The sequence below is a fragment of the Puma concolor genome, chromosome A3, assembly GCF_028749965.1.
Source record: "Puma concolor isolate L17-30 chromosome A3, mPumCon1.1.hap2, whole genome shotgun sequence".
NCBI lineage: Eukaryota > Metazoa > Chordata > Mammalia > Carnivora > Felidae > Puma > Puma concolor.
The window spans coordinates 102061281-102087173 of record NC_141669.1 but is presented as its reverse complement, the minus strand read 5'-3'; the positions used below and the strand labels follow the sequence as shown (position 1 = coordinate 102087173).

The 25893-nt window shown below is 36.8% G+C and overlaps 1 protein-coding gene across 2 annotated transcripts in view; it reads right to left on the bottom strand.

The window, feature by feature from the left end:
* Positions 1–14925: 14925 nt before the first annotated feature.
* Positions 14926–25893, bottom strand: part of ESF1 (ESF1 nucleolar pre-rRNA processing protein) — a 66834-nt gene continuing 55866 nt past the window's right edge. For both annotated transcript variants that reach the window (XM_025932333.2, XM_086701655.1), the window contains exons 12-14: positions 18848–18930; positions 16500–16646; positions 14926–15780 (exon numbers count right to left, since the gene is read on the bottom strand). In XM_025932333.2, coding sequence (XP_025788118.2) covers positions 15487–15780; positions 16500–16646; positions 18848–18930 — 524 coding nt within the window. In that variant the 3' untranslated portion in view covers positions 14926–15486. The remainder of the gene's footprint in view (positions 15781–16499; positions 16647–18847; positions 18931–25893) is intronic.

Here is a 25893-nt window from a genome sequence, read left to right as displayed (position 1 = left end):
TCAAATAATGAGCTATTGTCAGTTTATAGATTAAACTTCTTCTTTTACAGTTGTTCCACTACTAACTTAAAGGTCTTTCCTAATTCTTAGTTTTAGTTCAATAATTTTTCCCCCCAAATTAAATATTTTTAATGTGCTTTATTGGCCATTTCTTGCCTCTCTCATCCAGAAGAACTATTTGAAATATGATAGAGATTATTACTTCTTAGTGGTCTAAGAAAAGGCACTACTAACTAATTTCAGATTTTAGTAAAAGAGTTTAAAAACTCATGACAGGCTACTCAAGACATAAGCATGTACAGTGATAAAGGATTATGACTCAATTTTAATTTTAAAAAAATTCGTGAAAACAGCTCATAACCCCAAAGCTAGCATTTCTCACAGCTTTCCCTAACACAATATAATTATTAGTCTATTTGCTTTGGCACTCTCCTACAGTATGGAGTTTTCACCTCCACATTTTGGCAAAGTTTGGGCAACCATATTTAAGGCTGAGCACTGACTCTCATTCATGCTTTTTCATTTTCCCATGGGCCTGGTTCTGGCTTGCTGTTGGCAACTGCTCCTTCATAAACTTTTCAAAAAAGTGATAATGTGAACCCAGAGATGCTGAATATAGAGTTTGTAACTCCAATGTCAGTGGGGCTTGTAGGACAAAAGGTCCCAGTTGCCTTCTAAGGGGATTTGCCTCATTTCTCTTGACTCATGTCCATTTCCAGAAACCTGGGAACCTTACATTACTGAGTATCTTATTTTGGCACTTTCAAGTTGCAAGCACTTTGACCATAATGTACTGCCAAGAGTTTCTTTAAGAATATGGAGATGGGGGGTGGGGGGCGCCTGGGTGGCTCAGTCGGTTAAGCATCCGACTTCAGCTCAGGTCATGATCTCGCAGTCCGTGAGTTCGAGCCCCACGTCGGGCTCTGTGCTGACAGTTCAGAGCCTGGAGCCTGTTTCAGATTCTGTCTCCCTCTCTCTGACCCTCCCCTGTTCATGCTCTGTCTCTCTCTGTCTCAAAATTAAATAAACGTTAAAAAAAATTAAAAAAAAAAAAAAAAGAATATGGAGATAGGAATGCAAGCTGGTGCAGCCACTCTGGAAAACAGTATGGAGGTTCCTCAAAAAACTAAAAATAGAACTACCCTACGACTGAGCAATTGCACTACTAGGCATTTATTCAAGGCATACAGGTGTGCTGTTTCGAAGGGACACATGCACCCCCATGTTTATAGCAGCACTATCAACAATAGCCAAAGTATGGAAAGAGCCCAAATGGCCATCGATGGATGAATGGATAAAGAAGATGTATATATATATATACAATGGAGTGTTACTCGGCAATCAAAAAGAACGAAGTCTTGCCATTTGCAACTACGTGGATGGAACTGGAGGGTATTATGCTAAGTGAACTTAGAGAAAGACAAAAATCATATGACTTCACTCATATGAGAACTTTAAGAGACAAAACAGATGAACATAGGGAGGGGACACAAAAATAATATAAAAACAGGGAGGGGGACAAAACAGAAGAGACTCATAAATATGGAGAACAAAGTGAGGGTTACTGGAGGTGGTGTGGGAGGGGGGATGGGCTAAATGGGTAAGTGGCACTAAGGAACCAACCTACTCCTGAAATCACTGTTGCACTATATGCTAATTTGGATGTAAATTTAAAAAATTAAAATTAAAAAAAAAAAGAATATGGAGAAATAGTCTGCAATAGTCTCAAACCAGGGCAAAATAGTCCATAAAGACTATGGCCCTATACCATTATATTTGTCTTTGCATTAGTTAGGATACGGGTGGAACAGGAAGTAACAGAGAACTGAGAAAATAGTGGCTTGAACAAGGTAGTATTTTATTTTCTGTCACATAGATGTCTTGAAAAAACAGCCCATGGATGTTATGGTGGCTATGCTCCACAAATTTCTCAGGGATCCTGGCTCTTTCTAGCTTACCATACATTATGGCTAGATAACAGAATGTGGCTTTTTAAAAAAATTTTTTATTTTTTTCAATATATGAAATTTATTGTCAAATTGGTTTCCATATAACACCCAGTGCTCATCCCAAAAGGTGCCCTCCTCAATACCCATCACCCACCCTCCCCTCCCTCCCACCCCCCATCAACCCTCAGTTTGTTCTCAGTTTTTAAGAGTCTCTTATGCTTTGGCTCTCTCCCACTCTAACCTCTTTTTTTTTTTTTTTTCTTCCCCTCCTCCATGGGTTTCTGTTAAGTTTCTCAGGATCCACATAAGAGTGAAAACATATGGTATCTGTCTTTCTCTGTATGGCTTATTTCACTTAGCATCACACTCTCCAGTTCCATCCACGTTGCTACAAAGGTGTGGCTTTTTTTTTTTTAATTGAAGTATATTTGATGCACAATGTTACATTAGTTTCAGGCGTATAACTTAGTGATTTGACAAGTCTATATGTTATGCTACGCTCACCATTTGTCATCATATAACACTTATAATACCTGGAGTGTGGTTTTTGTACTGAGGATCCAAAACAACTTTAGCCATTACCTCTGCATTCCAGGCAGTAGAGTGAAAGACAGGAAGAAGGCAAGAGGTAAAATTTACTAGTCTGATGATTTCAAAGAAGGTCCCTACAAACTGTAATTTGCTTCCATACCAGGCTGCAAAGGAGTATGGGTAAATGGTGTTATTATGCAAAGCTTTATGCTTAACTAAAGGATTCTATTACCATAGAAGATGGAGAGAACAAATATTGGGGAACAACCATTGGTCTCACTCATAGTCTCATAAAGTTCTTTGGGGAGCATGCATAACTTTCTCCTGGTCTGACCTATTTAACGATCTCCCTGCATTCTTGCCAGCATTTGGTGTCACTATTTTTTATTTTACATATTCTGGTATGTAGTGATATCTCATTCTGGTTTTAATTTGTATTCCCCTAATGGCTAATGAAGTTGAATATCTTTTCACATGCTTATTTACCATCTGTACGTTCTCTTCAGAGAAATGTCTGCTCCTGTCCTTTGCCTGTTTTACGAATTTCCTTTAAGCTGTAGAGTTTTGAGAATTATTTTATATTCTAGGTATCAACCCTTTGTTGGATATGTAGTTGACAAACATCTCCTTGTGGTTTGTAGCTTATCTTTCTATCCCTTTAAGAGCTTTTTTCACAGAGCAAAAATTTTTTTGATGATTTATCCACTTTTTTCTGGGCATATTTCCTCCATTGAGCTACTTTTGTACGTATGTCAAAAATCAGCTGGGCATATTTGTGTTGGTCAATTGCTACATTCTCTATTCTGTTCCACTCACTAACTTATGTGTTTGTCTCTCTGCCAATACTACATTGTCTTGATATAGTAGCTATATAGTAAGCCTTAATATAAGGTAGAGTGGTTCCTCCCACTTTGTTCTTTGTTGAGATTATTTTAACTATTCCAGGGCCTGTATCTTTCATTATAAATTTTAGAATAAACTTGAATATGCTTATAGAAAACTTTGCTGGGATTTGGTAGAAATTGTATTATTTTGCACAGTGAAGGAAAAAAAATCAACAAAATGAAAAAGCAACCTACTGAATGAGAGAAGATATTTGCAAATGATATATCTGATAAAAGGCAAATATCTAAAATACATAAAGAACTTTATACAACTCAGCAGCAACAACAACAAAAATAATTTGATTAAAAATGGGTAGAGGGAAGGGGGAGCTAGATGGCGGCATAGTAGGAGGACCCTAAACATGGCTGATTCCTCCAGTACAGCTAGATAAATATAAAATCATTCTAAATACTCATGAAATCAACCTGAGGACTGATGGAACAAACTGCACAACTAAGGGGAGATAAGAGGCCACTTTGAGGAAGATAGGAAGTGTGAAGAAATGGATCAGATAGCAGGTGCTGCAGAGGGTAGGGAGCCCTGGTTGCAGAGAAAAGGGAGAGAGAATGAAGCAGACAGGGATAAGCACAAGGAGAACACTTCCTCAAAGTCATTGACTGGGAAAATAAGAGGGGCTGAATTTTGTGTTTTTGCCACCAGTAGAGCTCAAAGACCTGGAGTTTCAGAGGTCCCCAGGCTTGGCTGTGATAGAGACCTGAAGACACTGCCCTACTCTTGGAGGCAGGCAAACAATCTCAGGGGCAGACTGTGCAATCTGAAGATCGCCTAAGTGGTATGGGGAAAGACTGTTTTCTTTGGAGCACCTCTCTGGGGACAAAAGAGCAAACAGGAGCCATTTCCCTTCCCTGCCCCTCAGTATAGGTGCAGAGACACCTACTGAGGGCAGCTAACTGGGACATGGGCTGTTTTGTCTGTTGGCTCCAAATCCCATGTCCCTGAGTTCTGGTATGACTACACTTCTGGGTGAAACTTGCATCAGTCCTAGCACAGTGAGACCCTTTCTCAGAAGACCAGTGCAGTTTCCTGCCATAACCAAGTACCTGAATTGGAATTTTGAAAGTCAACAGCCTGGCTAGGGTAGAGCCCAGGGTGCGCTGTGGTGCTCTAGGTGGGCAAGCAACCCAGAGACAGATCATGTGAAATCACCGATCTGAAAAACACCTGTGATGCACAAGGGGAAGTTGTTCACTTCTCTGAGAGTGTTTCCTTGAGAGCAGCAGGCACGGATTCCCCTCTCCAGGGTAAAAAGAGCAGGCTGGCACCATTTCCTTTCCCTGCCCCTCAGCATAAACCAACTTCAGTAAACAGCACAACGCTAACACTGGCAGCCTAAACTGCTTACACCAAGTCCCACCCCTCTGCTCTGTGCAGGGGCTGCTTTTCTCCCGCAAGTGTGCCTGAGGACCAGCGCAACAGGCCCTTCTCCAAGAAGACCAGCACAAACCCACATACCACATTCATGGGCCATAGAGTTCTACAAGACCTTCATATCTAGCGGAAACAGCATCAGTTCTCTTTTAGCAAGTGGACCAGAGCATATCTAGTTAAAACTTGCTACACTCTGGCCAAGGTCCAAACACTCCCCACTACAAGCAAGGAGAAACTCTGCAGATGACTGACCTGAGGGATAGAGCAGCCATAACATAGCAGCTGAGGGCATGCAGAGTCACTTCCTGAAGCACCAGTCCCTGGACATTATATGACCTCTTCTTCATAAAGTCATTACTCTCAGGAACCAGAAATTAAGTCTTTCCTAACACAGAGAAGACAGAGACTTAGACAAAATGTCAAGATTGAGGAATTCATCCCAAAAGAAAGAACAAGAAAAGGTCATGGCCAGGGGTCTAGTCAAAATAGATACAAGCATATGCTTGATCTAGAATTTAAAGCAACAATTATAAGGATACTAGATGGGTTTGAGAAAAGCATTGAAGACATCAGGAAAACCCTTACTGTAGAGAATAAAAAGGTAAAAAACATACCAGGCCGAAATGAAAAATGCAATAACTGAGATTCAAAACCAACTGGTTGTAAAGACCACAAGGATAGATGGAGAGGAATGAATAAGTGATATAGAAAATAGAATTATGGGGGGAAATGAAGCTGAACAATAAAGGGAAGTAAAAATCTTAGATCACAAAAGTAGACTTAGTGAACTCAGTGACTCTATCAATTGTAATGATATTTGTATCATAGGAGTCCCAGAAGAAGAAAAGAGAGAAGGGGGCAGGGAGAAGGTTTATTTGAGGAAATTATAGTTGAAAACTTCCTTAATATGGGGAAGGAAACAGATATCCAAATCCAGGAGCCACAGAGAACTCCCATTAAAATCAACAAAAGCAGGCCAACACCAAGACGTATTGTAGTTAAATTTGCAAAATATAAAGAAAAAGTCCTAAAGGCAGCAAGACAAAAGAAGTTCCTAACTTATAAGGGAAGACCAATAAAGTTAGCAGCACATCTCTCCACAGAAACTTGGCAGGTCAGAAGGGGGTGGCATGATATATTCAATGTACTGAATGGGAAAAATATGCAGCCAAAAATATTCTATCCAGCAAGGCTATTATTCAGAATAGAAGGATAGATAAAGAGTTTCCCAGACAAACACACATTAAAGGGGTTTGTGATCACTAAAACAGCCTGAAAGAAATATTAAAGGGGACTCTTTCAGTGGAGGAAAAACACAAAAAGCAACAAAGACTAGAAAGGAACAAAGAAAATCTCCAGCAACAGTGACAAAAAAAGTAATAAAATGGCACCAAGTTCATATCTATCAATAATGACTCTGAATGTAAATGGACTAAATGCTCCAATAAAAAGACATAGGGTGTCAGAATGGATAAAAAAAAAAAAAAAGACCCATTTATATGCTGTCTACAAGAGACTCATTTTAGACCTAAAGACACAAGCAGATAGAAAGTGAGGGGATGGAGAAATATTTATCATGCATATGGACATCAGAAGAAAGCTGGAATAGCAATACTTACATCAGACAAACTAGATTTTAAACCAGAGAGTGTAACAAGAGATAAAACAGGGCACTATATAATAATAAAGAGGTTTATCCAAAAAGAAGACCTAACAATTGTAAATATTTATGCTCCCAACTTGAAATAACCCAAATGTATAAAACAACTAATACCAAGCATAAAGGAACTCATTGATAACAATACAATAATAGTAGGGGACTGTAACAGCTGACATACATCAATGGATAGATCATCTACACAGAAAATCAACAAGGAAACAATGGTTTGAATGATACACTAGACCAGATGGACTTAACAAATATATTCAGAACTTTTCATCCTAAAGCAATAGAATACACATTCTTTTCAAGTGCACATGGGGCATTCTCCAGAATAAATCACATACCAGGTCACAAATCAGGCTTCAACAAGTGCAAAAAACAAGTAAAAAAAGATGGAGATCATACCATGTACATTTTCCAAACACAATGCTATGAAACTTGAAGTCAACCACAATAAACAATTTGGAAAGACCAAAAAGACATGGAGGTTAAAGAACATCCTACCAAAGAATGAATGGGTCAACCAAAAAATTAAAGAAGAAATTTTTAAAAATACATGGAAATGAATGAAAATAAAACATGACAGTCCAAAACCTTTGTGATGCAGCAAAAGCAGCCATAAGAGAGATGTACATAGCAAGACAGGTCTACCTCAAGAAGCAATAAAAATCTCAAATAAGCAACCTAGTCTTACACCTAAAGGAGCTAGAAAAAGAACAACAAATGAAGCCTAAAGCCAACAGAAGAAGAGAAATAATACAGATTAGAGCAAAAATAAATGATAAAGAAAAGAAAACAGTAGAACAGATCAGTGAAACTGGGAGCTGATTCTTTGAAAAAATTAATAAAATTAATATACCCCTAGCCAAATTTATCACAAATATAAGAGAAAGGATCCAAATAAATAAAATCACAAACGAGAGAGGAGAAATAACAACCAACATTGCGGAAATACAAACAGTTAATAGGAGAATGTTATGAAAAATTACATACCAAAAAATTGGACAATCTGGAAGAAATGGATAAATTCCTAGAAACATAACATATAAACTACCAAAACTGAAACAGGAAGAAATAGAAAACTTTGACAGACCAACAATCAGCAAAAACAAATTGAATCAGTAATCCAAAATCTCCCAACAAACAAAAGTCTAGGGCCAGATGGCCTCATAGGGGAATTTTACAAAACACTTAAAAAAGAGTTAATATCTCCTCTTCTCAAACTATTCCAAAAAATAGAAATGGAGGAACAACTTTCAATCTCATTTTATGAGGACAGCATTACCTTGATTACAAAAGGTAATCAGACAAAGGCTCCACTAAAAAAGAGAACTATAGGCCAATATCCCTGATGAACATGGATGCAAAAATTCTCAATAAAATACTAGCAAATTGAATCCAATAGTACATTAAAAGAATCATTCACCACAAAAGAGTGGTTCAATATTCGTAAATCAACCAATGTGATACACCACATTAATAAAAGAAAGGATAAGAACCATATGATTCTTTCAATAGATGCAGAAAAAGCATTTGACAAAGTACAACATCTATTCTCGATAAAAACCCTCAACAAAGCAGGGGTAGATGGAATATATCTCAACATAATAAAGGCCATATAGGAAAAAAAAACCCACAGCTAATATCATCCTCAATAGGGAAAAACTGAGAACTTTTCCTCTACAGTTAGGGAGAAGACAGGGATGACCACCATCACCACTGTTATTTAACATAGTGCTGGAAGTCTAGCCCTGGCAATCAGACAACAAAAAGAAATAAAAGGCATCCAAATCAGCAAGGAAGAAGTCAAACTTTTCACTATTTGCAGATGAATTGATACTCTACATAGAAAACCTGCAGGACTCCACTAAAAAACTGCTAGAACTGAGACACTAATTCAGTAAAGTCACAAGATATAAAATCAATGTACAGAAATTTGTTGCATTTCTATACACCAATAATGAAGCAGCAGAAAGAAAAATCAAAGAGTCAATCTCATTTACAATTGCATCAAAAACCGTAAGATACCTAGGAATAAACCTAACCAAAGAGGGAAAGATCTGTACTCTGAAAACTATAAAACCCAAGGGCGTCTGGGTGGTTCAGTCCGGTTAAGTGTCCAACTCTTGATTTTGGCTCAGGTCATGATCTCACAAATTGTGAGATCAAGCCCTGTGTCAGAGTACAGGCTCTGTGCTGACGATGTGGAGCTTACTTGGGATTTTCTGTCTCTCCCTTTCTCTCTGTCCCTCCTCCACTCACACACACACACACACACACACACACACACTCTCTCTCTCTCTCTCTCTCTCTCTCTCGCTCTCGCTCTCGCTCTTTCTCTCAAATAAATGTTAGAAAAACTATAAAACACTTATGAAAGAAATTGAAGATGACACAAAGAAATGGAAAAACAGTACATGGTCATAGGTTGGAAGAATAAATATTGTTAAAATGTCTATACTACCTAAAGCCATCTACACATTTAATGCAATCCCTATCAAAATACCACTAGAATTTTTCACAGAGCTATAACAAACAATCCTAAAATTTGTATGAAACTTGTTACAAAAGACCCTAAATAGCCAAAGCAGTCTTGAAAAAGCAAAACAAATCTGGAGGCATCACAATTCCAGACTTTAAGTTATATTACAAAGCTGTAGTGATCATGACAGTATCGTACTGTCAAAACAAACAAAAACAGACACAGAGATCAATGGACTATAATAGAAAACTCAAAAATGGACTCATAAATATATGATCAACTAATCTTCCACAAAGAAGGAAAGGATATCCAATAAGAAAAGGCCAGTCTCTTCAACAAATGGTGCTGGAAAAACTGGATGGCAACATGCAAAAGAATAAAACTGGACCACTTTCTTAACACCATATACAAAATAAACTCAAAATGGATGACAGACCTAAATGTGAAGAGGAAATCATCAAAATCCTAGAGGAGAACACAGGCAGTAACCTCTTTGACATCAGCCATAGCAACTTCTTACTAAATACATCTCCTAAGGCAATGGAAACAAAAGCAAAAATAAACTATTGGGACTTCATCAAGATAAAAAGCTTCTGCACAGCCAAGGAAACAATTAACAAAACTAAAAGGCAACCTTCAGAATGGAAGAAGATATTTGCGAATGACATATCGGATAAAATGTTAGCATCCAAAATAAAAACTTATAAAGCTCAACACCCAAAAAACAAACAATCCAGTTTAAAAATGGGCAGAAGACACGAATAGACACTTTTCCAAAGAAGACATTCAGACCATGAATGTCTGGCCAACAGACACATGAAAAGATGCTCAACATCATTCATTATCAGGCAATTACAAATCCAAACTACACTGAGATACCACCTCATACCTGTCAGAATGGCTAAAATTAACAACACAGGAAACAACAGATGTTGTCAAGGATGTGGAGAAAGGGGAAATCTCCTGCACTGTTGGTGGGAATGCAAACTGATGCAGCCACTCTGGAAAACAGTATGCAGGTTCCTCAAAAAAATAAAAATAGAACTACCCTATAACCCAGCAATAGCACTACTAGGTATTTACCCAAAGGATTCAAAAAACTGATTCAAAGGGAAACATGTTTATAGCAGCATTATCAATAGTCAAATTATGGAAAAATCCCAAATGTCCATTGACTGATAAATGGATAAAGAAGATGTGTTATATATAAACAATGGAACATTACACAGCCATTTGCAGTGACATGGATGGAGCTAGAGAGTATTACTCTAAGTGAAATAAGTCAAAGAAAAACAAATGTCATATGATTTCACTTATATGTGGAATTTGAGAAAGAAAACAGAAAACCATAGGTGATAAACACACACACACACACACACACACACAGAGGCAAACCATAAAGCAGGCTCAACTATAAAGAACAAAAATGAGGGTTGCTAGAAGGGAGGTTAGCGGGGGGATGGGTTAAATGGATGATGGGTATTAAGGAGGGCACTTGTTGTCATGAGCACTGGGTGTTGTATGTAAATGATAAATCACCAAATTCTACATCTGAAACTAATATTATATTACACTGTATGTTAACTGGAATTTAAATAAAAACTTTTAAAAAGAAAAAAAATGGGCAGAGGACTTAAACATTTTTCTGAAGATACACAAATGGCAAACAGACACGTGAAAAGATGTTCAACATCACTAATCATCAGGGAAATGCAAATCAAAACCATAATAAGATATCACCTTACACTTGTCAGAATGACTATAATCAAAAGACAAGAAATAACAAGTGTTGGGGAAGATGTGTAAAAAAAAAAAATCTAATGCACTGTTAGTGGGAATGTAAATTGGTACAGCCACTGTGGAACACAGCACAGATGGTCCTCAAAAAAATAAAAATAGAAATACTATAAGATCCAGTAACTCCTGTACGAGGTATTCAGCTGAAGAAAACAAAGAATGATTTGAAAGATAGATGCATCCTTATGTTTATTGCAGCATTTATAATAGCCAAGATGTGGAAGCAACCCAAGAGACCACTGATAGATGAATGCATAAAGATGTGGCATGTGTAGAGGCGCCTGGGTGGCTCAGTCGGTTAAGCGGCCGACTTCAGCTCAGGTCATGATCTCGTGGTCCGTGAGTTCGAGCCCCGCATCGGGCTCTGTGCTGACAGCTCAGAGCCTGGAGCCTGTTTCAGATTCTGTGTCTCCCTCTCTCTGACCCTCCCCCGTTCATGCTCTGTCTCTCTCTGTCTCAAAAATAAATAAACGTTAAAAAAAAAATTTTTTTTAAAAAGATGTGGCATGTGTGTGTGTGTGTGTATAAATACATGTATATATATAAATTCATGTGAAATATTTATATTTATATATATATTTATATATATAAATATTTATATATATACATATGTTTATATGTATGTATACACACACACAGGAACATTACTCAGCCATAAAATGGATGACATCTTGCCATTTGCAATAACATAGATGGATCTAGAGAGTATTATGCTAACTGAAATAAGTCAGAGAGAGACAAATACCATATGATTTCACTTATATGTGGAATCTAAAAAACAAATGAATAAAAAAACAAAAAGCAGAAATAGACCCATGAATACTGGGAAAACAAACAGATAGTTGCTAGAGGGTAAGTGGGGAGATGGGCAAAATTGGTGAAGGAGAGTGAGATATACAGGCTCCATTTATGCAATGAATAAGTTGCAGGAATAAATGATACAGCATAGGAAATACAGTCAGTGGCATCATAATAGTGTTGTATGGAGACAGATGGTATCTCACTTGTGGTGAGCATAGCATAACATACAAGCTAGTCAAATCACTGTGTTGTAGACCTGAAACTAAAGTAATATTATATGTCAACTATACTTCAGTAAAAAGGAAAAAAAAATCCCTACAAAATTGCCTTAAATATGCACATCCATTTGGGGGAAAATTGACATATTTACTATGTTGAGTCTTCTCATCTCATTTGTCTTTGGTTTCTTTCATCAGCATTTTGTCATTTTCAGCATACAAATTCTGCACGTTTTGGTAAGTTTTTACTTAAGTATTTTATTTTATTTGGAACTGTGGTTTAAAAAAATTTTTTTAATGTTTATTTTTGAGAGAGAGAGAGAGAGAGAGAGCGAGCGAGCATGAGCGGGGGAGGGGCAGACAGAGGGAGACACAGAATCCAAAGCAGGCTGCAGGCTCTGAGCTGTCCGCAGAGAGCCTGACGAACTCACGAACTGCAAGACCATGACCTGAGCCAAAGTTGGACACTTAACTGAGTCACCCAGGCGCCCCGGAACAACTGTGTTTTTAATTTCAGTTTTCATATTCCATTGTTAGTACATATACAGAAATGTGATTAATTCTTGTGTGCAAGACATTGTATCCTATAATCTTGCTGAACTCCTTAGTTTGAGGGTTTTTTTTTTTTTTAAATTTATTTATTTTGAGAGACAGAGGGAGGAACAGAGAGAGGGAGAGAGAATCCCAAGCAGGCTATGATGTGGGTCCCCATCTCACGAACCATGTGAGATCATGACCTGAGCTGAAACCAAGAGTTGAACCCAGGCGCCCGTTTTTGTTTTTGTAGATTCCTTGGGATTTTCTATGAGGGCAATCGTATCATCTGCAAATTGGAACAGTTGTATTTCTTTCTGTCCAATCTTTATGTATTTTTTTTTATTCGTTTTTTGCTAGAACTTTCAGTATTATGTTGAATGAGTAGTGAGTGGACATTGTTTTAAGGATACCTGGGATAGGTTTATGCAGATATAAGACAAGCAGACATGGGAATGACAGTCATGATGTAAGTTTTTTATACTCATATTCCTTCAAAAATGGGGGCATAGCATATCACAGAAAGGGGCCACAAAGATAAACACTAGGTTTGGTCAGGAAGCAGAGAGGGCAGGGGAAGATATGGGCAAGAGCTTTCCTTGTGGTTTCTTTGGGGAGGGATGGGCAAGATGGGATAAGCAGGTTTAGGATTTGCAGTAGGCTCTAGGGTACATGGGCTGTTCCTAGTATGTCTGCTTCCGGGACACAGGGTGAATAGAGTAGGGGGATAGAGCCCTGAGTGTGAAAGCCCAGTAAAGGAGGTGGTTGGCGATATGGGCTCTGGATTGGTTGGTTTGCATTTGAACAGCATGCTTGCTTGCAAGTTATTTACTATCTCCAGGAATTGGCTAGCATGGGGTGGGGCAGTTTCTCTAGGGTCAGTGAGGCTTCAGCGGTCAAAGCCATCATAATACAGAAAACTTCCAGAGACAGGGTTAAAATAGCCTTGCTTCCTTCTCAATCTTAGGAAAGCATGCAGTCTTTCACTAGTCAGTATGTTAATTTTAGTTTTTTCATAAAGATACTCTTTATCAAGTTAGGTAGTTTCTCTCTATTCCAAACCTATTATTGATCATGAATGGGTGTTAGATTTGATCAGATACTTTATCTCATCAATTGATATGATCATTTTATTTTCTTTAGTCTGTGAATATAGTAGATTATGTTGATTGAATTTGAATCAGCCAGCTCTGTGTACCTGAAATTAAACGCCATTTATTGGTATGGTGTATAATTCTTTTTACAATGTTGGGTTCAATCTGCTAATTTTGAGGACTTTTATGCCTAAATTCATGGGACAGATCCTCCAGGAGTCACATTTCTACATACTAACCATGTCAGTCAGTGTTTTTGTACTGTCTTTGTCTGGTTTTGGTATCAAGGATACCAACAATAAACAAATAAAATAAATGTGACCTTAAAGGTCACCCGAACTATTCTCACATTGTTGGAATTTTGACAGTGTCCACTTTTCCCCCAAGTTTTACTACTAGCAATTATTTATTGATATCCTCACATTCTTGGTGTGGAATGTTTATTTAATGTACCTGATAATACTATTTTCATTTTTTCTTCTACCTAAAAAGTATCAATTCTTTGAGAAAAGGAGTCAGAGCTATGCATAACTTAGAAGCTCAACTTATTTGTTCTAAGCAATTATGTGCCTGATTAGAAATATGAGATTTACAATTAAAAACAGTGACTTAAAAACATAGAACTCAAAAACAAAAACAAAAAAACAAACCAAACCAAACCAAACCAATCAAACACCAAAGGGCTAAGTTTCACAGGAATCTTAAAATCAAACCCTGAGTAATTCCTACATTATGATTAAATAGTTTAAAGTTAGGAAACGAATAATTATAAAACTGTTTATAGACTATATTCATAAACATATTAAGATTCATGGTCTTTCAGTGAGTGAAATACTGGGAAGTTCACAGAAGCATCAATAGGAACACTGCTTTATTTGGCTGAATTACCTAACAATGCCAGTGCTTTATGAAAACATACACACACATTACTCTGCCTTTTTCTCTATTATAATGAGCAATGTCCTCTTTTTTTCTTTCTCCTTTCAGAGTCTGTTTATATGCCCTTGTCATCTTGATATCCCTCTGAGTTTTCCATCCTTTTATTCTTAAAAACACATACTACATTAGCAGGCTTGAATTTTTATATGAAAAATGTTAAGCTTACTATTTACCACAATCCTGGCTAAACTCCTACTGCCTTTCAGGAGCTACCGTATTTATCATTTGTTCTAAGTGACCATTTTGTTTTTTATCTTGTTTATATAGCACATTTAATTCTCCTCTCTAAATGGTTAATAGTTTATAAAACCTAGGCCAAAGGAGATCCAGGAGTATTAAGGCCCTACAGGTGTGTTTTAACTTAATTTTAAAAGGAATTAAGAATCCTTAAACTCTATAGCAACATATCTACCCTTCTAAGCATTCCAAAAATCTGAAGGGCAGACAGAATTTTCTGTTACTACAAACAGAAAAATCATTGCAGAGCTCACGAACATTTCAAATACAATTATGAGCAATGCAAACCTGGAACTGCCTCTTCGTAGAGTTGTCCTCTTAGTCAATTTTTCAGGTATTTTTTCAGAGAGTTTATTTAAGGTGCTATATATAAATATAAAAGTAAAGAAGTCAGTGCTACACAAAATAATAAAAATATTTTATACTTTTATTTACAAATTAATTTCATAAACAAACTATAATAAACATGAACAAACAATGAAGTTATTGGCTTCTATCCATTATGGCCAGAAAAATAAATTTACATAGATACCTAAATCTGCCTCCTTTTCCAGAGAAATTAATATATTGCATCTACATATTTTCAAATTGTTCCTAACTCTTATTCAGACTTAACAACTGGGCACTGCTCTATTTTTATATAGAATTGTAAATAATCTTTTAAAAAATTAGGACAAGAGTAATTTTCTAGTATGACTCAATTTCATAAAATACAAAAATTTTATAAATCTTGTATTTCAGTTTAATTAAATTAATTATGATTAATCTGTGGAAACATATAGAACAAATCTGTCAATCATCCACAATTAAGTCAAACTGTTGTATAGGGGAAGAAATTTTATAACTGTCAGAATAAGATTTTATTCATATTCTTGAAAGAAAGCTTTGTTCCCAATAAATATTCCCTCTATCACTTCAGTACACTTTAGGAGAACACATTCTCAATCCAAAAAGAAACAACAAACAGCTATTTGACTTTTTGTTTTTTTCTTGCTTGAAACTGCTCTGTTTTGTTTTTTACAGATTTAATCAACATTGACAAGGCAGGATCAATGGACCTCTTTTGTGATTCCTTTTGAATTTCACTCTCTTTTTTCTTTATTGCCTGAGTAAGTTCTTGTTCTTTCTGTTCTCTCTGCCGGGCTTTCTCCTCAAGGATTTTTTCCATAGCTTTTGTTTTCTTGAAATTAGGATCTGAAGGATCCAAATTGAACAAGTGGGAAGTATACATTGCCTGAAACCTTGCATCCTTAACATTTACCTGCAAATACAAAAGAAAAACAAATAAATTAATAAATCAGAAGGCCCAAAATGGGGCCAAATTTTGAAGTGAGTTGTTGATTATATAAAATACACATGTGAGCATTTTGTATTGATTCATTAGAAAACTGTATCCCACAGACAGTCAATGGAGTTTTAAGGCCTACTCTTGGAAGTCATTAAGTAGTTGCTGACTGCTGTTTATAGATTTTTTGTACAGGCTCAATCAAACCCACACATAAGGCCTGTATGACTACTAGGAATATGTACTTATTAGCAAAAAGAGGGAAAAGAGGGAGTGACAGAAACAAGAGATATAGCAATGAAAAAAGTATAGCCTATTGCAGTGGCTATTGTACACAGTGATATGATGTGACATGAACCTGTTATTTTTCAGTCAAGCTTGAGTATGCATATCTTTCCCACTGTGAGCATCACACTGCATGCGATTCTAACATTAAAAGGTATGTATTTTTGGTGCAATAGGGCTACCAAAAGACAAGCCAATACTTCACCTGGTACCCAACTAAATAAACAGTGATTTGATCCACCCTGGGATGAACTGGCTGTTTTGGACTAAAAGATGGTAGCTCTGGCTCTACTACGGGCCCTTCTTAAGACATTTCAAGCTAACTTTGGTTGTGCTCAGTGATCATCTCCAGAGTTGACTTTAAATTCAATACCACCTTTAAGAGGCTAATGACTTTTGTCCCTGGTTACCTCAAAGTCATCCTCTAATAATTCCTTCTTTTTCATCAGCAGTTTTTTCTTCTTTTTGCTTAGATTCTGGTGCTCTACAATCTTATTATAATTGAAGTGTTTCTTGCTCTCTTCCTCCTCGTCCATCATGAGCAGAGCCATTTCAGCCTGTTGAGAGAAAAATAAAGATCAAATACACAACAGTGCTTTTTTTTTCCCCCAAGCAGAAGTATGGGGCACAGATATCCCCTCTAGGAAGAGAACCTGGTCGCTAATGCTCTGGGACATCATTTATCATCTATAAACTGATTGTAGATTACCAAAACTCATAAAGAAACCCAACGATCTTGGTAGAGCAATAAGGTAAAAGTTTTAGAAGCATCACCAAGAGGAATGAAAGTTTGTATTTAAAAACCAGACATTTCACTTATTATAACTGGTTAATAGGCTATAGAAAAGATTCCCTAAATCTCTCAAATAAAAATTTCTCATTTTCACTTCGGTCTTTAAAAAAAATATATTTTTTTTAATGTTTATTTATTTTTGAGAGAGATAGAGAGACAGAGTATGAGCAGGGGAGGGGCAGAGAGAGAGGGAGACACAGAATCTGAAGCAGGCTCCAGGCTCTGAGCTGTCAGCACAGAGCCTGATGCGGGGCTCAAACTCACTAACTGTGAGATCATGACCTCAGCTGAAGTTGGACACTTAACCAGCTGAGCCACCGAGGCGCCCCATCACTTTGGTCTTTTTAAGTAATGACACTCAATCTAACAAATGTGTAGTATTTTGTGACACAAACTACACTTTCCAAACATGTGCTTTAACAGCAAGGTATTTCTTCTTTCTTTTGCTTTTTTACCTTTAACTTTTCAATACTGATACATTTCTATAAAGGCAGGATTTTAATATTTGCTTCTGAAATCTAATATGTCTGTTTCCACTAAAGAGTGGCATTTTCTACCAACCATGGGATTAAACATGAACTCTGAGGAACTGAGTAAATACTAGAGAAAATGTGTACTAGAGAAAATACAGAGTATGCTGTCAGGCTTTGGTGAATTTTCCTATACTAACACTTAAATGGCTTTAATTTCCTTTCACTTTCATCACTGGCACCTTTAGTTGGCTTTCTTTTTTAAAGCCATTTTCCACAAAAGATTTTCTTTGTGTTCCTTTACTCTATGAGCATTACTGTTACGTGCAATAAATGGAGGTTAGAAAATATGCATTATGGTGCAGAGTTTAGGTGACCAGTCAGGCTGACTCCCAGGGAGTGACATGAACATCAGTCATAGGGACACTGTTGACTCCAATTCCTATCTCAACAAAAATACATACTAATCTGTGCCATGGATCTTTGGAGTCACTGAAGCATAAGGGTCACTGCATTTTCAAGAAAAACTTTAATTTTATACATTAAATTTATGTTGTTTACATAATAAGAAAGAAATTTAGCACTTGACAACATAAAAGCAGTCTGAATTATAGGACAGATCTGGATTGAATTAAAACTTATGGCAATATTATTTCAAGGTTTTAATAGTAGTATTTTTGGTCTTACAGTAAGAATTTAAAATTTTTTTTATTAAAAAAAAAATTTTTTTTTTACATTTATTTATTTTTGAGAGACAGTGAGACAGAGCACAAGCGGGGAAGGGACAGAAAGGGAAGGAGACACAGAATCTGAAGCAGGCTCCAGGCTCCAAGCAAGCATTCAGCATAGAGCCCAATGCAGGGCTTGAACCCACGAACCATGAGATCATGACCTGAGCCGAAGTCGGTCACGTAACGGACCAAGCCACCCAGGAGCCCCCCCAAAATTTTTTTAATGTTTATTTATTTTTGAGAGAGAGAGAGGGAGAGAGCCAGAGAATGAGTGGGAGAAGGGCAGAGAGACAGAGACACAGAATCCAAAGCAGGCTCCAGGCTCTGAGCTGTCAGCACAGAGCCTGATGTGGGGTTCAAACCCGTGAACCACAAGATCATGACATAAGCCAAAGTCGGATGCTTAACTGACTGAGCCACCCAGGTGCCCCACAGTAAGAATTTTTAACAATGAGTTATTTTCCTTTTAATCAAAAAGGACATGCTTTGGGTTTGAGATAAATTTCAACTTTGTACTAGTTGGAAAAATGTTTGGTAAAACTTAAAAACTGCACTGCTAAAATACTTAATTATGTGTTTTATAACTTAATTATAAATACCATTGCTATATAAGTTTTATCTTCTATATTATATTTTTATTTTTTATATTTTATTTTATAAGTTATTTTTTTTTAGGGACAGTAGAAACTTATGCAGACAACTAACTTCATTTAAATTGTACATATCAATTATCCACTAGTCATGTAACAATGATCATGTTTTACCTTTTGTCTTTCTATTTCAGCTTCTTCCACTGGAGATATGCCACCTTTTGTAGATTTCACTGATTTTTTCTTTTCTTTTATACCTGGCACAACAAACCAACACAGAAGGGGGGAAAACTGTAAGACTATTCATAACATTCTGACTATGCTAGGAACAAAAATGCAAGATATCTAGGAATAATCTTATCAATAAACATATAGAAACTGAAGAAAGTAAAAAAATATTACTAAGTGATGGCTATGGGTGTGAATGAAATAATACATCTGGATGGGGTGACTGAATATTATAAAGAAGGAATTTCTTCTGAAAGTAATGTATGATTACATCATTAACTAAAAAAGAAAAACCATAAGATCATTTTAATAGGTATAGAATATGCATTTGATAAAATTCAACATCCATTCATGAAATAGAACAGTTATGGCTTAGTATATAATAAAATGCAGCACCATACATCACTGGAAAAAGAAGAGATTATTGAATAACTGGTGCTGGGCAACTTGCTTTATTCTGGGGGAAAAAAATTGAGTTGCAGCATCATCTTACAATGTACAGGAAAACAATGCAGCTAGATTAAAGAGTCTAACATTAAGGGGGAAAAAAACAACACCTAAGAGATATCCAGGAGAATAGTTATCTGAGCTTAAATAGAGCTTACATTTTTAGTGTAAGAACAACAGAAGAAATCACACACACACAAAAGTTACTTTAGTATATAAACTCTTAAAACTCTGTATATAAAAAACTCATCTGGAAAATGAAAAATTCATCTTTGCATTAAGAATTTCACAGTAAAAGTTTAACAAAACTCTCATTCTCTGAAGACAAATTTGATCTTCGGTTAACTTTCTAGTGCTATTTTTGGGCAAAACTACTTATGGTAATAATGGCTCCTTATTGGTACCCTGCTTATATTCCTAGGGACTCAGGGACTTCTGGAGACAAGATGTTAGATGAGATGTTCTTGTCCTGAGTGACAGGTAGTCATGAACAGCAATTAAAGGCACTTGAGTCTGGAGCAGTTGACCTGGGTTTAAATTCCAGCTGTACCGCAGTTCGGTTAAGGCAGTGTGGGTCTGTGTCCTTATCTGTAAAATGGCGATTATAATAATAGCACCTACTTCATAGGGTTACTGTGAGGACTAAATAAATTAGTAAACATGAAGAGGTCAGTTAATACCTAACACACAGTGCTATAAAGTGCTTGTTGTTACTGTTATGATAGTCTGACTACACATACATAAGATGTCCTGGGCTCCTTGGTGATCATGCTGATGCCTGATTTTTTTCTTCCTTTTTTGGGTCTTTGGAGTAGGAGGGATACAAAGGGAACAGGTGTCAGGGTGCAAAAGTATGAAACACTAGTGTAATGAATAAGATGGTTCAGAATCTACAAAGACATGTTCTATTACTCTAGAATGTTATTACACGATGCCAATCTTCTCTGAACTACTGAACACGGTCTTCTTTGGCTAAGCTGTGTTCTGCACTTCCAACGCAGAGAAACCAATGGTCTCTAAGCTTACATAGTACTTACTATTGTGATAGGCAGCAGCACTGTTCTCTTCACTTTATATATATTAACTAATTTAATCCTCACAACAATGCTGAGGTAGATTCTATTATTTGTTATAATCTTCATTCTGTGGATGAGGAAACCAAAGCACAGAGAGCTTAAGTAATTCTCTCAAGTTTAGTAAGTGAAGGAACCATGATTTAAACCTGAGCAGTCCAGCTCAGGCTCTCTAATGTTAATCACTAAGCTATATTCCTTCACTATCAAATGTCATTCTCCTTCTAACAACTCTTTCCATTTAAAATGCATTTTGTGGGAATGCAAGCTGGTGCAGCCACTCTGGAAAAAAGTATGGAGGTTCCTCAAAAAACTAAAAATACAACTACCCTATGACCCAGCAATTGCACTACTAGGCATTTATCCAAGGGATACAGGTGTGCTGTTTTGAAGGGACACATGCACCCCCATGTTTATAGCAGCACTATCAACAATAGCCAAAGTATGGAAAGAGCCCAAATGGCCATCGATGGATGAATGGATAAAGAAGATGTGGTATATGCATATACAATGGAGTATTACTCGGCAATCAGAAAGAATGAAATCTTGCCATTTGCAACTACGTGGATGGAACTGGAGGGTATTATGCTAAGTGAACTTAGTCAGAGAAAGACAAAAATCATATGACTTTACTCATATGAGGACTTTAAGAGACAAAACAGATGAACATAAGGGAAGGGAAACAAAAGTAATATAAAAACAGGGAGAGGGACCAAACAGAAGAGACTCATAAATATGGAGAACAAACTGAGGGTTGCTGGAGGGCTTGTGGGAGGGTAGATGGGCTAAATGGGTAAGGGGCACTAAGGAATCTACTCCTGAAATCACTGTTGCACTATATGCTAATTTGGATGTAAATTTTAAAAAATAAAAAATAAAATTAAAAAAAATGCATTTTGTGGGGTGCCTGGGTGGCTCTGTTGTTTAGGGGTCCAACTTTGGCTCAGGTCATGATCTCATGGTTCGTGGGTCTGAGCTGCACGTTGCTGCATTGGCCTCGGTGCTGACAGCTTAGAGCCTGCTTTGGACTCTGTGTCTCCTTCTCTCTCTGCCCCTTCTCCACTCTCACTCTGTCTCTGTCTCTCTCTCAAAAAATGAATTAACATTAAAAAAAAATGCATTTTGTTGTGAAAAAGTAAAATTCACAGAATATAACATGGTTGAATAACTGCAGCTAATGAGGGATAATAAGAAAAGCAAAGCCTAAAGTGGAGAGAGGCTTTACAAACTGCTCCGTGTGTATTAAGTCCCTGCTGTACTTCGGCAGCCATACCCAGCTGAGAGAAAATGTCAGCATAAAGTGTTTAGGTTCACCCCTCAGTGCTACCAAGGCATTTGTCTACACTTCCAGGAAGAAATATTTGTAGACAGCCCTTCTTCCTAAAGTGAAAATCTTTATTGCTCCTATCTCAAAGATTCTCCAGGAAATGGAGGTATCTATTTTCAGATTATAACGTTTTCTCTATTTTAAAGAATGTGCATCTATATCTATATATATATCATCAGGGTTCTAGTTTCTTAGGGTCTGACTTCCACACCCTAAGTTTACTTCTGCTCCTATGTTCTCAAGGCAAGAGTTCCTTCTGAAGTGAATGGACAAGTGACGTACTCAGAAGATCATCCCGTGGCAGGAAAAAAACAGGCTGTATATGATTAATACATAAAGGAGATAAAGATCTTCATATACAATTGTGGGAAATGATTTCAAAGAACCCACAACTAACTGTTCCAGATTTTATAACAACCTGGTGAAAAGTAATAAAAATAAACTTGAAAGAAAGATTGTAGCAAAGGAGGAAAAAGAATCTCCAAAATGGTAAGGGTTAAAAATGATATCCAATTTTAGCATGATAAAAATTTTTTTGCTCACAAAGAATTTACTCTGCCGGCCTGAACTGTTTAGTCAGAAGATAAATAATGTGTAGAAATCCTTTCTGCACTGTTAACAAGATCATATTAAGAGAGCATATCTTACTTATTTTTTTTAAACATTTTTTTTCTCCTTGGAAAGTTTTCAGACCTAAGTTAGATAAGAGTACTAGGGAAATGAAAGTCCCTGTTCTGAAATGTTGTATTTATTTTTTAGTAAATCTTCTGGCAAGTAAAAAACCACATGTCCTGGGACTGCTGCAAAAAGTACATATGGATGATTCTAATACATTGACAGAGATTCAAAATCAGATGTTAATGGCTTAAAAAAATAAATCTAAACAATCCTTACTGGGGCTTACTATCCTTACCATCTCTTTAAGCAACAAATGTAACAGAATACATCTATGGAAAAAGATTTGTTGTAAAAAAAGTTGACCTGTACAAGGAATATCTGTAAAGGAAATTTCATATTCTATTACTTGTAATGTCTGAGAAGCGTTCTCATAAAAAACTTCCTCCAGAGGGTTTAGCTGAGTACTTCTTAGGAAAACAGTTAAAAGAATTCACTGGAGGGCAAATGCGGTCTCAGTACTGACCAGAAGGGAGTGATAAAGCCCCTTGCAATTCACTGTTTTTGTAGCAAGTTCCAAGATTAACAGATACAGATTGTTAATCATCCTTTGGACCTGGGCATTCTGGCTTTTCTGGGAAATCCAGCAGTTCCCTATATCCACTTCTTATACACATGGGTCCTTGGCTCTGGCTTTGGTCTTCACAACATACTCGTAGGGTTACAAAATGGGAGCCCATTTAAACTCAAGTTCTACCATTTACCACTGGCCCTTGGGCAATTCAACTATGTTTTTTGAATTTCAATGTACTCATCTATAAAGTGGGCTGAAGTTTGGATTAGAAGACAGAGTACATATAAAAGCATTTTAAAACTGCAAGCCAACATATGCAAGCAGTAGGATATAAGCACTCATCATACTGTTTGAATGAATCAAGTATGTATACCATATTATTAGATTTTCAGGATGGCTTATTGTTTATCAAATATCTAGGTTGTCAAGACAAAGGATACATTTTAATAGGGTATATTTACATGTGATGTATTTTATTTCTCTACTTCTTCAAAAACAAAATCTTATTAAAGAGTTTATGCAATTAGACAGCAATAAACAAATTTTTCCAATACAGCTGATACTTGAACAACACAGAAGTTTGGGGCACTGACCCCCCACATGGTTGAAAATCCATATGTGCCTTTTGACTTCTACAAAACTTAACTACTAATAGCTTACTGTCAACCAGAGACCCTACCAATAACATAAACAGTCGATTAACACATATTTTGCATATTTGTACCTACTACATTTATATTTTTATGATAAAGTTAGAGGAAAGAAAAAATGTTATTAAGAAAATCATAAGAGAAAATACATTTACAGTACTGTACTACATTTACAAAAAAAAAATCCACGTATAAGTGGATTCACAGTTCAAATCCATGTTGTTCAGGGTCAACTGTATTTCATTTCTAAGAGAAAAAATTAACTATTAACTAATTCTAGAAATACATATTTTTGAACCTCTCATTTGATACCAAGTTTGTAGTTTAGAAAAAAATTATAGCAAGTTTATAGTGTAGGGGAAAAACAGAAGGAAAAGTGAGAAAAGATTTCTAGTACTCACAACCGGCTCCTAACCCAAGCCAAACATCAGGTCTGGCATTAATCAATGAACTCAATTCCTCCATATTTTGAAGAGTATGTAAGTTTAGCTCTATGGGATTGCCAAGGGCAAAGGTGTTACAAATGTATCCAAGTCCATCTGGCTTAAAATGTCTCTGTCCTGCTCAGCCATGGGGCTTGAACTATACACCCTTCCAAACACTAACGCTTTTCCTCCTATTCCACAGCTGCTCCTTCTCAGTTTCTTCAACTTTCTCCCTACCTTCCAAGTAGTACCTTCTCCAGTATGACAGAGTAATAGTGCCTTGTGTAAGCTTTACCCAACCTAGAGCCCAATCACGCACCCTCCTCTCTTACCAATGCTTTTAACTTCCAGTTCTATGGTTTGAAATACTATTTATATGCTATTGATTCCTAAGTTTGTACCTGCACTGACTTTTTGGCTGATCACCCAGACTTCTTTATAAATGTAACCTAATACATCTCAAAGTGATTATACCCAAAATGGAACTATTGACCTTACTTCCCACCCAAACCTACTGTTTTTACATTCCTTCCTAACTCAGTAAATGGAAGAATATTCTTCTAGAGACTCAAAACAAAAATCTAGTTCTGCTAAATTTCTTCCTTATTCAAGTAAGTCCACAAGTGTATGTCTAAAATATATCTAGAATTCCATTTACTTTTTTCCTTCCAATTCCATTACTGGCATGCTACCTAAACCAGTATCACCTCTTGAAAAGCCTGGTCTCTCAGCTCTCACTGATGCCTTTTCTTCAATCTGTTCTCTTCACAGGAACCAACATATACACCAGATCATGTCATGTTCTTGCTTAAAGACCTTTCAGTGGCTTCCTGCTGTTAGGAGAGTAAAATCAAAATGTGTTGCCATGACACAAGGCCATGCAGGGTTGATCCTGTGTCCCAGCCGGGCCTCCTATCAAACTCCTCTGACCATTTTCCAGTCACATTGGGTCTTTCAATTTCTCCAACACAAGTTCTTTCTCATCTCACAGCCTGTATACCTACTTTTCCCTTGTTTGCAATGTTCTTTATGCCTGACTCCTTCTTATTCTACAGGTCTTATTCAAATGTCACCACCTTGGAAAAGTCTTTTTTTTTTTTTTTTGGCCCCCCTCTGTGTCTAAAGTAAACTACTCTTCCTTCCTCCCAGTTTTATCCTCTATATTAGGCTATATTCTTTAAAGTTTGTTTATTTGGGGTGGGGGGGGGGGGAGAGAGAGAGAGAGAGAGAAAAGGAGAGAGAGAGAAAGAGAACACGGAAGGGGCAGAGAGAGAGGGAGAGAGAATCCCAAGCAGGTTCAATGCTGTAAGTGCAGAGCCCCATGTGGGGCTCAAACCCACAACTGTGAGACCATGACCTGAGCCAAAATCAAGAGTCAGACACTTAACCGATGGAGCCACCCAGGCACTCTTACTCTATTCTCTTTAAGACACTGATCATATTCTTACAATATTCTTATCTGTACCTGTTTAGCATGACTTCCTTAATACCACAGACTTCTCAAGAAACATAACCGTGCTTGTATTATTACTGTTATATCTCTAGCCTAGCAGAGTGTCCAGCACCGAGGAGGCAATATTTATTGACAGTATGAATAAACAGACATGGCAAGATACATTTTTTTTGTCCTAAAATTTATGTAAAAAAAAAAAAATTCTCAGCCTTTCTGTTTTTCTTTTCCCTTTAAAGAAACAACTTAAGCCCAGATACAAATAATTACTCTTAGGATTTATTCTGAAATCAAAAGTATATTGAAAGCAAACAAATTTTATCTACACTTTTCCTTGGAACTTCTGCTACTACATTTAGTGAGAGCTTATTCACAATTTACATGTGCTGATTCCAAGACACAAGCCACCCAAGCCATCAAACAATTTAACT